General features: G+C 32.6%; 1 protein-coding gene across 1 annotated transcript in view; it reads left to right on the plus strand.

Annotated features, from left to right (window-relative positions):
- The window catches only part of LOC141600949 (uncharacterized), a 2,590-nt gene extending 676 nt beyond the window's left edge, over positions 1-1,914 (plus strand). Inside the window, exons 2-5 of the mRNA XM_074421207.1 lie at positions 11-766; positions 853-1,001; positions 1,091-1,536; positions 1,701-1,914. Of these exons, the coding sequence (XP_074277308.1) occupies positions 11-766; positions 853-1,001; positions 1,091-1,536; positions 1,701-1,914 (1,565 nt within the window). The remainder of the gene's footprint in view (positions 1-10; positions 767-852; positions 1,002-1,090; positions 1,537-1,700) is intronic.
- Positions 1,915-16,098: the final 14,184 nt, after the last annotated feature.

The following is a 16,098-nucleotide window of genomic DNA, read 5'->3' on the forward strand; positions in this document are numbered from 1 at the left end:
GGCTCCTCAGGTTGGGCTCTGGGAGATTTTAACATTGTTAGGTATAGTCATGAAAAAATTGGTAATCTGCCTGCTCACTTGCCTGATATGATTAACTTTAACAACTGTCTCTCTTCCTGTGGCCTTGATGATATGCAAGGGACTGGCAATGATTTTACTTGGTTTAATAAGCAAGACCCTTCTACTAGAGTTTACTCTAAACTTGATAGGATTTTGGTAAATGGTGACTGGCTTCTCACCTTTACTCAGACTGCTGCTCAATTCTTACCCCCTGGGATTTCTGATCACTGCCCAGCTCTACTAACCTTCCCTGGTGATCCAGCACCTAAGAAGCAGTTTAAATTCCTTGATTGTTGGATTGACCATCCTGATTTCCACCATCAAGTTGCTGTAGCCTGGACTAGTAGGGGCACTGTTGATTCCATGTTTAGGTTTATGGCTAAACTGAAGAATACTAGGGGTTGCCTCAAGCAGTTGCATTCTGCTCACTTTTCTAGCATTGGTGACAGAATTGAAAAATTGGGGACTGAGTTAAACCAATGTTTCCTTGATCTTCAACTTAACCCTCTATCTGAGGAGCTCATCATCAAAGAGAAGGAGTTATCACTGGCTTTTTGGAAACTGAAGGATGCTGAAGCTAAGATCCTGATACAAAGAGCAAAGATTCATGATATAAAACTTAATGATGTTGGGTCTAAGTTCTTTTCCACCAGGATTAAGGAGAGTCAACAGAGTCAGCTCATTGGAGAAATTCAGGACTTGGCTGGTTACACTCATTAGGGGCTTCATGAGGTGGGTGATGTTTTTGTTGATTACTATCAGCAACTTCTTGGCTCTTCTACCCCTGTCCAGAGTATGGATCTTTCTTCTGTTACCAGGGGGGTTGTCTAGATGAACATGATAAGTTGCTGCTCAATGAGCCTGTGTCCAGGGGGAAATTAAGTCTGCTTTATTCTCCATTGGCTCTAACAAAAGCCCTGGCCTGGATGGTTTCTCTTCTGGTTTTTTCAAAGCCACTTGGGACATAATTGCTAATAACTTCTGCCTTGCAGTTGCTGACTTTTTCATGACTGGATTCATGCCTAAACAGGCCAATGTCACTCTTATCTCACTCATTCCAAAAAAGAAAGTTGTCCAGACTGTCAAAGATTTCAGGCCTATCTCCTGCTGTTCTGTAATCTATAAGACTATTAGCAAGATTTTGACTAATAGATTGCAGAAGGTGGTGGCTAAGCTAGTTGGCTATGAGCAGGCTGCTTTTGTACCTGGTAGGAGCCTCCATGAGAATGTTATGTTAACTCAGAGTCTGGTTAAGGGTTACCAAAGAAAGTACCTCACTCCTAGATGCATGCTAAAAGTGAACATAAGTAAGGCTTTTGACTCTATCCAGTGGTCTTTCCTTTCTAATATGCTCACTGTACTGAATTTCCCTGCAACTTTCATAAAATGGATCATGGGGTGTGTTACTGGTACATGGTTTACTCTTAAAGTCAATGGTTCAAATTATGGGTTTTTCAAAGGAAGGAGTGGAGTTAGGCAAGGGGACCCTCTGTCCCCCTACTCTTTGTCCTTAGTATGAAGATGCTCTCTAGGCTTCTTAGGACAATGTGTGCCACTCAGGATGTCTCCTAACACCCTAAATGTGTGAAGCTTGGCCTCACACACCTCATTTTTGCTGATGACCTCATGGTATTTACCAGGGGTGATTTACCATCTGTTCAAAAAGTTGCAGAAATTCTGAAGTTATTTGCTAGCTGGTCTGGATTGAATGCAAACTTTGAGAAATCTGAGGCTTACTTTAGTGGAGTCAACTCTGTTCTGAAACAGCACATCCTTAATGCCATTGGACTAAAGGAAGGGTCTTTCCCCTTTAGATACCTTGATCTTCCTATACAAACTTCCAGGCATATCTGAATATGTGTGACCAAACTTGTCGGTTGCCATCTTAACAAGTTAAAGGCACGTTACAGTTTTTCCACCATTTAAACAAATTCCACTTGCCGTAGTTGATCCAAATCAACAAGGCTTAGAGTTCCATCATCATGGAACTTCTTTGAATGTTTCTTGTTTCTTCGCTCATAAGACAATGTTGTAAGCGCATGAAACTCGAGTCATAAGACCTGAACCCTTTTGTATTTCATGTCATAGATGAGATTGAACAAAACTAAAATTGTCTTAACAAGAAAGAGAACAACAATTGTTCTTTATAAAATATTAATTCAATTTATGTCCAAACATGAAAGAATTAACATTTTTCTAACGACAAATGTAAGAATAACTATTATTCAAATAAATCTAGTTTTGAACAATACAACATTCAAATGAATAACTTCTACGCATAATGCATTTCCTCATTATATACGTAGATCTATTTCATTCTTTACCATTATTTTACTCCACATGGCATTACATTCATAATGTAAATACCATCTTTGGTATCTTATACCTTGTAGTAGAATATTCGTAGTAACTTTTACTTCTATAACATAAATACTTCATTTAGAAGTCATACTTCAATAGCTTTCGCAGATCTTCAAGACATTTCTAAAAGCTATCTTTCCAATGCTATCTGTCATTACAATAATGACGTTAATACTAAATGATTTCCATACATATTTAGACATTGATCTTCAGGTTGGACTTGACAACGATTGTCCATTCCACCATTACCAGTGTCTAAACTCATATCTCAAAGTCTCTTTACTGATGAACTCAAAAAACATTAGTTTTTGATTCTTCTTGATATGAAACTCAATTGTCACTAAGTGAGAAATTCGCTTAAGTTACATGCATCATTCACAATTAATTGAATATAACTTAAGGTAGAACTGAAACAATTTCAATCATCAACCTTTGATGAGAAGGATATCCAATTAATCCAAATTATCAATATAATTATGTCATAAAATTGACAAGTGGACTAACTGGATCATTCCACATATTTTTCTCACTAAGCGGGAACAATTCCATTATTTTAAACAATTGACACATATGGTACGAATAGTCATCTTATGACTTTCGGTATATAGTCTAAACTATACATTAGCACTAAGTATGGTTTGATAAAATTTCTTTTGAAGACAAACTTCACTTTGCCTAATTGAGAATAATTCTCAAAGAAACCAATCTATGAATTTGAACGATTCGAACTCACTTGAAAAACATGACAACAATGATAAATTACAACTATCAACATATGCAAAACTAAATCGATATATCAATACACTGTGATTATCTTAACCAATTTAAGACACACAATTTGTACGACATTCTTAAACAATTTTATGATTCATTACACACATAACCCTCATATGTGCATAGTATCCTAGAATCCACAATCATATATAACTTGAGTGAGCTTTGGATCATCGCCCAAATTACACATATCAAGGTAGACATCATATGTCAATCACACCAAATGCAACTCCTAGTCGTCAGGTAACATTTTATGTGACTTGACTATTTGCCCCAAAGTCTAAAACTGTTTTGATGACCTTGTTAAGTGAACCGAATCTCACGTGTGGGTAACTGTTACCCACCTGTTTAACTTATATAGAAGGAGTACTCTACTTTTGCAGACAATACTTCCAACGATATAAGTATTTTACAGTCATTAATTTGGAAGGGCATTACGTAATATTTTAATTGAGGGAATATCGAGTCATACATGACACAGGTCCTAAACATGGCGCTAGTTCTCTTAGGAAAAGAGTATAAGGGAACCTAGACATTCTAATCAACACACCAGGCTTCAATTAATATTTAAACATTATATGTAAAAAGTAATATACAAACATTTGTAAATTAGAACAAGTCAAGTTAAGAACCGAAAAACTATTCATAATCGTCTACAATTCGTAATTGTTTGTTTTTAAAGATCTTATGCAAAAACATAATAACATGGGTAGATAATCGTATCATTCAGGGTATATATATACAATAAATAAAGATATAAACATAAATCAATACAACATTGTAACAATCAATCAATCAAATTGATTAAAACCCGAAACCAAATTATGAAAAATCAAAATCATAATTTTTAAGCAAAAATGACCTGAAAGTCTATCAAGACATCAGAATTTGGCTTAAAAACACCGACCATGCAGTGCAGTCCTGTTTAGAATGTCATTTACACTCGAAAAACACTACTGTAGCATCAAATTCCAACACTCGGAACTGATGAACAATAACATTCCACGAACAGTAGTCGTGAACAGTACCCGTGCGTGAATAGTGTTTCCCGAACAATAATTTTTTTTAATCAAAATTAAAAACTGATAAAACAATTTAATCACCTAATCAAATAAGAGTTTATTACATATCTAATCTAATTAGATCCAATGAAATTGGAAATTTTAAGACACTCTTAAAATAGACTTCTAACAACAAATTAGGGCTTTGTTAAAATCAATTAAATTAGGGTTCTTTTAATCGAATTAAAGGAATACATCATAATATTAAATATTACGATACAAGTCAACATCTATTATGATACAATCCTAAATTTAATGCTTAACAACATACAACAATTGCATTAATTGAACTAATTCAATTTAAAACCCCTAATCTTGTAACTCTAAAACAAAAACATAGATACAACAATTATATCTAAAGGCGCAACCTTTTAATCTAATACTTAACGATACATGTTCGCTCTGATACCACTGATGGGTTTTGTAACGATTTTCAACAGATTTGAATTACAGTATTCCCAAGACCTCATGCATGCATGTTAAGTATTAAGATTAAACAAAAGGGTGATTAGCAAACTTACTTGGATGCGGAAGAACTCCAATAAGATGTTAATAATATGAAGTATATAAATTCAAATTGCAGTTGCTTGAATAATAGTATAATCTATGAGACCGTATCACAATAACGCCCCAAGTGTTGCGCCTCTACCGGTATCCACATAATATGAGCATGTTTGCTAGTACAAATTTAAGGGTAATTTTTTCCCTCTTTCTCCCTTGAGATTTTTGTCCTTTTTAGAAACCGATCATCAAACATCTCTCCTTATATCTCTATATATAGGGAGTTCAAGGAGAATCCTAGATTATCTAAGATATGGAAAGTCTAATAGAATAATCTTTTATTATTCTTATTAACCTTATAATAATTAATCTATATTAATTATAATTGCCCAAAACTCATCTAGTGTGTGACCCTGTAGGACCGATTAATACTACCAAATCCTAACTCATTTAGGACTCACACTACAAGCGGCTCCTAGCAGAACATTGTAGCCACATAGAATTAATCGGTTATATAATATTCCGGCCATATGAGCACACTGACTCTTTCATATACAATCATTTGGATTGTTTTTAGGCGTTAATGACTTCTAACAAGTTTTTCTTTTCCAGAATTCCCAATGAAGAAGGAGAGAATCTCACTTACTAACAGTTGTTTAAGTATTAAAGCCCTGATTTTCGTGTTCCATCTTATTTGTTTCCACTGTGTTCATATTTTAGTCATTTTTGAAAGAAAATTTATGATTTTAACAACTTCGATGATATTTACCAATTATACCTTGAACCTAGTGGTTAAAAGTCACACACTCTAATACTAATAATAAAGGTTCAAAGATTGGTACTCCATCAACCCTTGCCAACTTTAATGAAATTTTATGTCAATGGTTTGAAAGTGATTATAAATGAGTACACAAAGAAGACAAAAATGAATAATTTATCTTATCTTTTGTTACAATCTCAAAATCTTAATTCGCTAACATATAATACGTCCTTATCCTTACAGATTTGGCTTAAAATTGAAAACAAACACATTATTTTCTTCAACTAACTTTCTTTTTCTTTTATTAAGATGGTGTACTGAATTCAGTATCATCGGGTAACACTCTAACATTATTAATCTCATATAAAACTAAAAGTTCTTCTTACGATATCACCTATCTCATATGCTTTTAGTTTTGGGATCATTTTGAATAGTAATCAGGATTACTTTAGCTACAACAAGTAACTAACATAATACCGTCTTAAGGAAAACTTACTGTTATATTAACTAGGCATTACCACATGATATACATATCAGCTAGCTAGGACACAAATAAGTAGTTGGACATTTCATCATACTAGTACTCCGTAATAATCAACTATAAAATGGTGATCTAGCTTTCCAAAAGCAGATACAAGCTAAGATTGAATAATCTAAAGTGACGTATTGGCTAAGATATTTCCCATATTAACGTTTGTTTATACAAATTTGAATAGTTTATGCATGCGGGTTAAAGGCAATAGCTTTGAGTGAATAGTGATACAAATTCGAAAAGCACCCCCTCAACCAAAGAAAGGCCAATTGCAATCCCATATTCCCCTCACATAATCTGCAATTTGTCAAAATTTGTTTTAACTCTTATTATCAAATCACGGGTACAATCTTTACGTTTACAGTATAAGATAGATATAGATAGACTTGACTTTTATCCAGGACCAAACTAGAAAACGTTATACAAACAAGTATCTTGAATACTAAGCCTAATACTCCCTCCTATTCATTCATTTTGTCTCTCTTTCCTTATCGAAGCTAGTCGGATTTTTGTCCCTCTTTCCTTTTTTGGTAACTTTTGTGTGGTCCAAATTTAATTACATGTGGGGTAGAGTGGAATAGAGTATTTTGTGTGGTCCAAAATCATTTTCTTAATTCTTGTGCAAAATAGAAGGGGGACAAAATGAATGAATAGGAGGGAGTATATTCTTTTTTCACAAATTCTCATTTCTGACGGATATATCCGTCGCAAGGTTGCGACGGGTTAAATACTACCCATCTGAGATAGATAAGATAAAAATAGAGTGTCTAGGGAGTAGCAATCTGTTTTGTCTTATCTACCCACATAGTTAGTACTTGACCCGTCACAAGCTTTAAAGGAGATTTGATGTTCTTTTTTTAGATATTGAGAATTGGTTCCTAATTCATTTCAGTTGAAGTTCATTTAAGTTATGGAATTATTCCTTATTATTGTATCAGCAATTAAATTGATTTGAGTGCGAAAATCACTTTTGACTTATAATTAAGCGGGTAAATTCTCTATAATTTTTATTGATATTGTTAGGAATTTATGCCTTGAATTTGTGTTGAAGACGAATTAAGCAAAGCAAAGAACAAAGCTTCCACTGCGGGTCGCGTACGTGGCTGTTTCATTCATGGTGTTGAACATGTTTTGCTGGCCACGTGATTATATGTTTAGTGATTGACTTTGTTTAGGAAATAAGTGGAGTCTTTGACTTTTCTATATTTAGTTATAGCCTTAGTCTTTGTACAAGACTAGTTTCCTTCGTAGTTTTGCGGTCATATTTTTGTATTAGGAAATTAGTAATTAGTTTCCTAATTGTCTTTGTTTCCTAATTAGACTAGATATTTTATTTAGGGTGGAATAAATTTATATAAAGATCCAAGTATTAGTCTAGGTTAAATTATGGAGGTGGAGATAGTATTTGAGAGCACAATCTTATGAGAGTCGATTTGTGAGATTCACTCCGGAGAGAAAGCTTCAATTTGTTCCGGGTTCAAGTAGATTGATGTTCGTCTGAATTTGGAGATCGAAGGAGTCTGTTTGGATCTTGCTGATCTCAAGATCGTTTGTCCTTCATCTCGTTTGGGGTAGTCTCTTTTGTTCCCTTGAGATTACTATTTTGTTGGTAGAATAGGGTATACTTTTGACTCATATTGAGCGCGTGTATACCGGTCTGCTGTTGTACTATTATCTCCACAATAGTGAATTTTGCTCTCCTTCAGGGTGGACGTAACCAGTTATTTTACTGGTGAACCACGTATATCTGTGTGTCACTTTATTTGTTATTCACTATTATTTTGTTCTTATCACCCTAATCAACTAACTATTGGGTAACGGGACGCCTCCGTTACAACAAATATGGCCTGAAATCTTTTCATGAGTTTAACACTAATGTCTATGTCTGTCATAAAATCATAATATGTTATGATATGTTGGAGACGGACCATGATAATATTTTAGTGAGTTTAACACTTAAAATTATGGAAAGTATAAACTAATTAATTACAAGGTCATATGTTAGTTAAATCAAACCATATATTCTTAATGAAATACAAATATTAATTAGCTCCGTTAGTAAAATTGTACAAGATTAATGATTTGAATTTGAATTTGATTTATGTATAAGTGTACGTCAAATGAGTTGGTGACTCGTTCATATACAACACCTTCATATGTACATAGCAAAGTTTACGTCCAAAATTCGATCACTAAACTATTGTACGTTAAATGAGTTGGTTGTAGATCTTAGAAGAAATAATAAGAGAAACTGAGGTTTAAACTATTGACTTCGGTGAATATTTAAAACTCAATTATTGAGTCAAATTTTACAAATATGAGAAGCCAATGAAGGTTAGGCTCATTTCCGATATAATTAAGGTCCTCCACTGTTATGAAGACGAAGGTGCGCCAATATTAAAATGCGTTAGTGGTTCTAAGATAACAAATGGGGTGGAGCCTTTAATTACTTTGGTTTTGCGAAGAGATAAAGATTACAAGAATTTTAAATACTTATAATCAAGGAGCATATCTTTGTGGTCCTAAGCTTAATGGATATGCCCAATTCATAGTCAACTTCTTTTATGTACTAATTAAAATGGGATAATTCTTGTTCGTAGGCGCAATAAGTAACTAATAGTGTGATTTGGATTGGATCGGAGACTGATATCCTCCAATCAGAGGATTCAGAGCCATGGTTAACCATAAAAATGTGTTAAGACAAATCCAAGTAATGGATTGGTGCAAGTTACAACATCATCAATACTAAAATGTTGATATAATCTTTTAGGTATAGTTAATTTATATCTTCGTAAGTTAATTTAATAACATATTAACGTTTCATTAAAATACGGTCCTGATTTTTAATGAGCTAATCTGAATTAAATTGAATTGAATTAAAGTGAGCTGAACTGAATTGGAGTGTAATTTGCTGAGATGAATAGGGCTGAAATAAGCTGAGCTGAATCAAGCTGAGTTGAACTGAAATAAGCTGAATGAGAGTTAAAACTAAGCCGAAAAGAACAGTAACAAGGACTAACAGATATACATTAGCTAGAAAAAAATGTTATTGGGAGTTACTATATTTGACTATCTACTTACTAACATGGGGATGCTACATAGCAACCTCGTATTAATTAGCCAGTTATCATGAAAATATCTTGTGAATCTTATTCCATTTAGGCTATTAATATGTACTTTTAGGTCATACGTTAAAAAAACTGATTAGAAAATAGATAATAATATTTGGATGAATTTAGTGAGAAAGAATACAATGAAATTAGAATGGATAAAGTATTATCTATTACGAATCTAACTAATATAAATATGAAAGTGTTTGCAAGCAATTTACTCCCTCCATGTCACTTTTATGGTCCCTTTCTCCCAAAATTTATTCCAATGTAAATTGTCTCATTTCTAATTTTAGTATGGTATATGGGTGAATTTCCAATATTGCCCCTAATTTATTTATTACCGCCCCTTTCATCAAAATGACATTGTCTTCATTCTCTTTAATTCAAGGAAGTGTGATTGTTATTTTACTGCCATCCTTAAATCATTTCCTAAATAGAAAATGTGACAGTAAAATTAAAATGTAAGGAGTATTATTTTATCATTGTCTTTAAATCATTTCCCAAATAGAAAAGGTGACACTAAAAGTAAAATATAGGGAGTGTCAAATTAGCTTTCCGTAAATGTCACATGTTCACTCCTCATAAATGAAAGTGTCTCTTAAGTAGCACGTAGATTTCGTTGGAAACTACTTACTTGTTGACCTAACAAAATTGATCCAATCCAATAAAATTGATCCGAAACCTGAAATTGGCAAACTCGAATATGATTTAAAATCCAAAATAAACCGAATTCGACCCCAAACCCGATCATAACCTTGATTGACACAATGTTGACCTGACTTTAAATAAGCTAGACCGGTTCAAAATGACCCTTAAGGTGACACAAAAAACCGAAATTATAGTACTAAGTCATATGAATATAAATGGCAGAGAAAGCTTCGTCCCCTTCGTGTTTCTTCCCCGGTCGCCAAGTTGCTATCGTCATAGTACTCTATCTTGCCTAGGCAGAGTCCTGAAAGGCGCCAACCACAATCGGCATCTCGAAGGTTGGTTATCCGTAGAGACGGAATTGTCGGTTGGGTTTTGGACATTGTAGTTTTAGGATAAATTATTTTTGTGTTTTAGGGACTTTTCTGTTAGTATTCCCACAGACGGCGCCAATTATTTCAAGTTTAAAGTACTCAATGTTGATTACAAATACACATGAAACTAATGATGTGATAACATTTCTTAATAAGGTCGACCTTGGCTCGGCCCTTGCTTCCGTGGACTTGAGGTCCGTGGAGTGATTCCCATCCCTCGACTTACACCTGAAAGCAAGAACAAACCTAGCCTAGGGGTTTCCGAGGAAAGCCCCTCTGATGCCTAAGTCAAATTCATTTAAGGTCACTTTAGGCCGACCAGGTTCCTCGTGAGGAATTACCTTAAGCCGACAGTTGTAGTGAGAGAAAGTTTTAGAGAGTAGAAGATTAGGCTAGAATTTGATACCAAGTCTTGTGGACAGTAACCCCATATTTATAGAATAGTGGATTTGAATTTCGAGCTGCTTATGTGGCAGTTCCCACATGAGGCTTGCCTCTGCTGATGTCATGGTGCCGAGATAGGGCGATTTCGTCCCCAAAACTTTCATCTTGCCTCGTCCCGTTGACGACAAAGTGCTCGGGAAGGTATGGGGCCCGACCTATGTGTTTTGCTTTGAGGCGGTCAGTGTCCTTTTGAGCTTAAGCATTCGGGTCTAGGCTTGGGCCTGCAAGATCATGGGGGCGATTCCTTAGTTGGCCTCAATAAGGGATTGGGCCACAAATTCGTGCCCCATCATGTGTTGTACAACTGGTTGTATACTTTTATTTACCAGTTAACACAATTGAAAAAAAAGGTCAATATAATCTTATCTGGTCCATTAGAAAGCTAATTCACTATCGGGTCACTCCATTGCATATTGTCACTATTGGATCACGCATGACGCATCATCTTGAGTCGATTCTGATTCTATATGGGTTCGGACAACTATAAATGTTAATGGCTATCAATTTAACCTCAAATTGAGCCGTGTAAAACGAGTTTGATTTAAAAAGCTTTCCAATTCCATCAAATCAAGTTTTAAACGATTGAAATTAGATACCTCAAATCATATTAGCTTTACTAACTCCACAAATTGTTAAGAGAGACGGTCAGTGATAGACCTCTCTTATAATAGGTAACTAGTTTGAAAGCCCGTGCGTTGCAACGGGGTAATTAACTTATTTATAATGCAAAAAAAAAACGTTATAAGGGTTTAATGTTTACCTTCTATGTCTAATGATTTGTTTACATATTATTAAAATATCTCTTTCAAAAAAATAAAATAAAAGATTAATATTTATGAGACTTAAAAAATTTTGGGTGGATACATAAGTTACAAATATGCCTCATATTTATAATCATAGGGATCACATCACCTTATATTAATCTTTCGATGTGGGACAATTCTACCATTTATATGATGAAATCTATACTCTAATGATATCATTTTTTACCACGAAGCTAATTATATTATTTTAATAATTTTTTTAATAATTTTTTTTGCCAAATGAAATGTAAAAGTTTGATATAAAAATTGGAAATATCACTTGAATATAATTTAGGAAGTATATATATTATAATAATAATTAAAAGATTCTCCACTTTAATTTTTAAGTCAAAAATTATTATTTATGATACTTCCCTAAATTAATTTTTTAATGATGTGGGTTAACTCTTATTTATAATCATATAATCACCCCACCTTATACCAATCTTTCGATGTGGGACAATTCTACTATTTATAAGTAATATATTCACCAAACTCGGATTATTTTTATGATGTGGGACAATTCTACTATTTATACGTAGTATATATTCATCAAACATGCATTGTTTTTCAATGTGGGACAAATAACATACTCAGAATTACACCATCTTTTTTGCAATTAGTTCGACATCCAACCAGATACCGAATACCAAATACGGACAATTGCTACTTATTATATCTAATAGTTATATTTAAATTTAATAATAAGATAAAGTACTCTCCGTTAATATTACCCCCTTTATTGTTTTATTGGTACGGATATCTCTCTTTTAAATGCAAATTTAATTAACTATATCATTATAATATTGAAAATTTCTCATGGTAACCTTGAACTTTGATAGATTACACATGCTACCATTGACGTTTATTTTCTATTTTTTTATCATAATTAAAATATGTGCAAATGATAAGAATCTATACTCTAATGATAGAATATTTTTTAACACAATTCTAATTATATTATTTAAACATTGTATATTTACGGATTTACCACACCTACATTATTTTTCAATATGGGACATATAAATTCTATAGGTAGAAAATATAATGATATAAACTTTTAAGAGCTCTCCAAGACAATACTTAAGCGACTCAAAAGATTTTGGGTTGATGCGTAAGTTCCAAGGATGCTCATAGAATCACCCACCTTATGCTATATTTTGATGTGGGAAAATTCTATTTTTTATATGTAGTATATTTATCACACCTATATTATTTTTCAATGTGGGAGATATAACATACTATGAAATACACCATCTTTAATATGTGCAAATTATATGAAATCTATATATACTCTAATGATAGCATTTCTTACCATGAATCTAATAATATTATTTTCATAATTTTTTACCGACATTATTTTGTCAAATGAAATTTAAAAGTTTTTATATGAAAATTAGAAATATCACTTGAATATAAAATAAGAAATACATAGTATATATTATAATAACTAAAAGATTTTCCAAACATTAACTTAGGTTAGAAATCATTATTGTAGAAACAGTAATATAAACTCTTTTAAGAGTTATCTCTGACAATACTTAAGGGAATCAAAAGATTTTGGGTTATGACTTCTATTTATAATCATAAGATCACCATGTCTTACGGTAATCTTCCGATGTGGGGCAATTTTAATATTTATACATAGTATATTCACCACACTTACGTTACTTTTCAATGTAGGACAAATAACATACTAACTACTAAGTACACTATTTTTTTTGTACCTACTTTGAGATCAACCCGATTTAATAATGAGAAAATACAATACAATACAATACAATATACACTCTAATGATAGCATTTTTTTGTCACAATCTAATTATATAATTTTCATACGATATATTTTTTCAAATGAAATATAAAGTTTTTATATCAAAATAATAAACATTACTTTAATATAATATCTTTTATATCAAAAAAATTTTGGATTAATACCTAAGTTTCAAGGATGCCTCCTATTTATATTTATAGAATCATCCTACCGTATACTATTATTTCAATGTGAGATACATAATTTAATTATTTAGACGTAGTATGTTCATAATGCCTACATTATTTTTCAATGTGAAAGATATAACATACCACGAAATACATGTCTCTTCTTAAAAAACCACTATTGTATACATATTATTTTTGTTTGAAGGTAAAAACCACTTAGTCTCGATCATTAGATATGGATCTCTACATCGTACATATAACGACTCATTAAAGCTCTATTACTGCATTCAGAAGACAACCATTAGTAAAATCTTTAGTTTTGTATTGTGTCAGGAGACTACCATTAGTAAAACCTTTTATTTTTTGATTTTCTTGTTCAACCTTTAGTTATTTTTTTATTTTCTTGTTCATATTCTTAACTCTTTCCCGAGTAATTCCCAACGATTTGCACTTTATTTTTATATCATATCGTAGATAACGATAGAAAATCTTAAGAGCTCTTTAAAACAATATTTATGAGACTCAACAAATTTTGGTGGATGCATAAGTTCCAAATATGCATCCTATTTATAATCATAGGATCACATCACCTTATACTAATCTTTCGATATGGGACAATTCTACTATTTATATGTAGTATATTCATCACACCTACTTATTTTCCAATGTGGGACAAAACATACTAAAAATTATACAATTTTACGTATTAAGAAGTACACCATCTTTAACATGTGCAAATAATATGAAATTTATACTCTAATGATAGCATTTTTTAACACAAAGCTAATTATATTATTTTCATAATTTTTTTAACGATATTTTTTTGGCAAATGAAATGTAAAAGTTTGATATAAAAATTGAAAATATCACTTGAATATAATTTAGGAAATATACATATTATAATAATTAAAAGATTTTCCACTTTATTTTTTACATCAAAAATTATACTTTCCTAAATTGATTTTTGATGATGTGGACGCTCTCAGATCGCTCGAAAAAACTCTCTTTTATATATATATATATATAGATAGATTATCATTTTTACTTAATTTTTATCTTCTTTTTTAATTTAATTCTTAATTATCATTGATTGTCTCTCATTAAAATGAGATATGGTCTCTCAGAAGACTTGAGCAATCTGATTCAAACTCACACTGCATAGTCCGTTTTTTTTTTTTTTTTTTTTTTTTTTTTATTAGGTAAGAAAACTAGGTTGATCCTCTAGGGTAGGACCAACCTATCTCATCCTTTCGAATGAGGGAGGTAAGTTGAAGCCACCGGCTATCAAACCACCTCGAAAGAGTTGGACAAGAATGTCCAACTGAAGCCATGAAGTCAGCAGCCTTGTTGGCTTCACGAAAGCAATGTTTAATTATCACTTCATCGAAAAAATGAAGGTCTAACTTCACATCCTTGATAATACTAGAAATTTCCCACGGAATTTGCCAAGTACCTCGAATCGAGTTAATAACACATAAGTTATCACCCTCCACAATTAACTTTGAGATTCCTAAGTATTTAGCTGCTAAAATACCTTCTTTTAAAGCAAGTGCTTCCGCAACAAGGATACTATTGGATCCGCACTTTTTTGCTCCCAACAAAACGACTTTACCATTGTGATCTCTTATAGAATATCCTAAAGCAGCTTTATTACCTTCTATTCTCGATCCGTCAAAATTTAGCTTTAGGAAACCGTTTGTAGGTTTTTCCCACCAAATCTCTTTCTTACTAGAATTGTTTCTAGCTGACTCTTCTACCTCGGGATTGTTGAGATCCTTAAATCTAGTCACATTCCATGTCTTAGTGCTATTATTACATAGAGTAATAAGTTTGCTGATACTTAAATTAACATTATTAAAGATAATATCATTTCTATGGAACCATGCATTCCACCAAATAAAAATAATCTTTATAAAGTCATCTTTTGGAATTAAATTCTTGAGATAATTCAGTTTCGTTAGAAAACTTTGACTTGTAATAGTATCATAATTTGACAAAAACTCGTTGAAACTAATAATGTTCAGGTCATTGATGACAGACCCAATCAAGGGACATTCGTAAAAGAAATGATCTTTGTTTTCAATAGGATTGTTGCACAGAACACAATGAGGTGGGACATCAATATGACTCTTGAGAAGTCTACTTTTCGTTGGAAGGCCGTCAACACAGGCTTTCTAAAGAAAAAATTTCAAATTAGGAGGAATATTCAATTTCCAAATCCACTTAAATTCACATTTGACAAGAGCTTGATCAAACAAACCTTGCGCTAACCAAGTTGCTGTTTTGGTAGAGAAATTTCCATCTACGGACAACCCCCAAATAAGGGTATCTGGAATATCATTATGTGGCACTGGAATGTTAGTAATCTGATTAACAATATCGTTATTCACTAAACTGGATAATTTACAAACATCCCATTGCTTATCTGAGGTTATGAAATCTTTAACCAAAAGATTAAGATCGCGGTTACTATCATCATCCCACTGCATAGTCCGTTTGTAATGTCTAACTGAAGCAATAAAGAGTGATTTTTTCCTTAAATCAAATATTAGTCCAAAGTTATAATTGCAAGATAGATGGGCCTCACATTAAAAAAAAATTTAACCAGCTATTCAATACGAAGCCGCCACCACATGCGACAAGATAAACCTATAAGAAACACTATAATAATTGAACCCCTCTAATATATAAGTGTACCAAACTTATTGGTCATTAACACTGCCTAA

Source organism: Silene latifolia, chromosome 9 (genome assembly GCF_048544455.1).
Source record: "Silene latifolia isolate original U9 population chromosome 9, ASM4854445v1, whole genome shotgun sequence".
NCBI lineage: Eukaryota > Viridiplantae > Streptophyta > Magnoliopsida > Caryophyllales > Caryophyllaceae > Silene > Silene latifolia.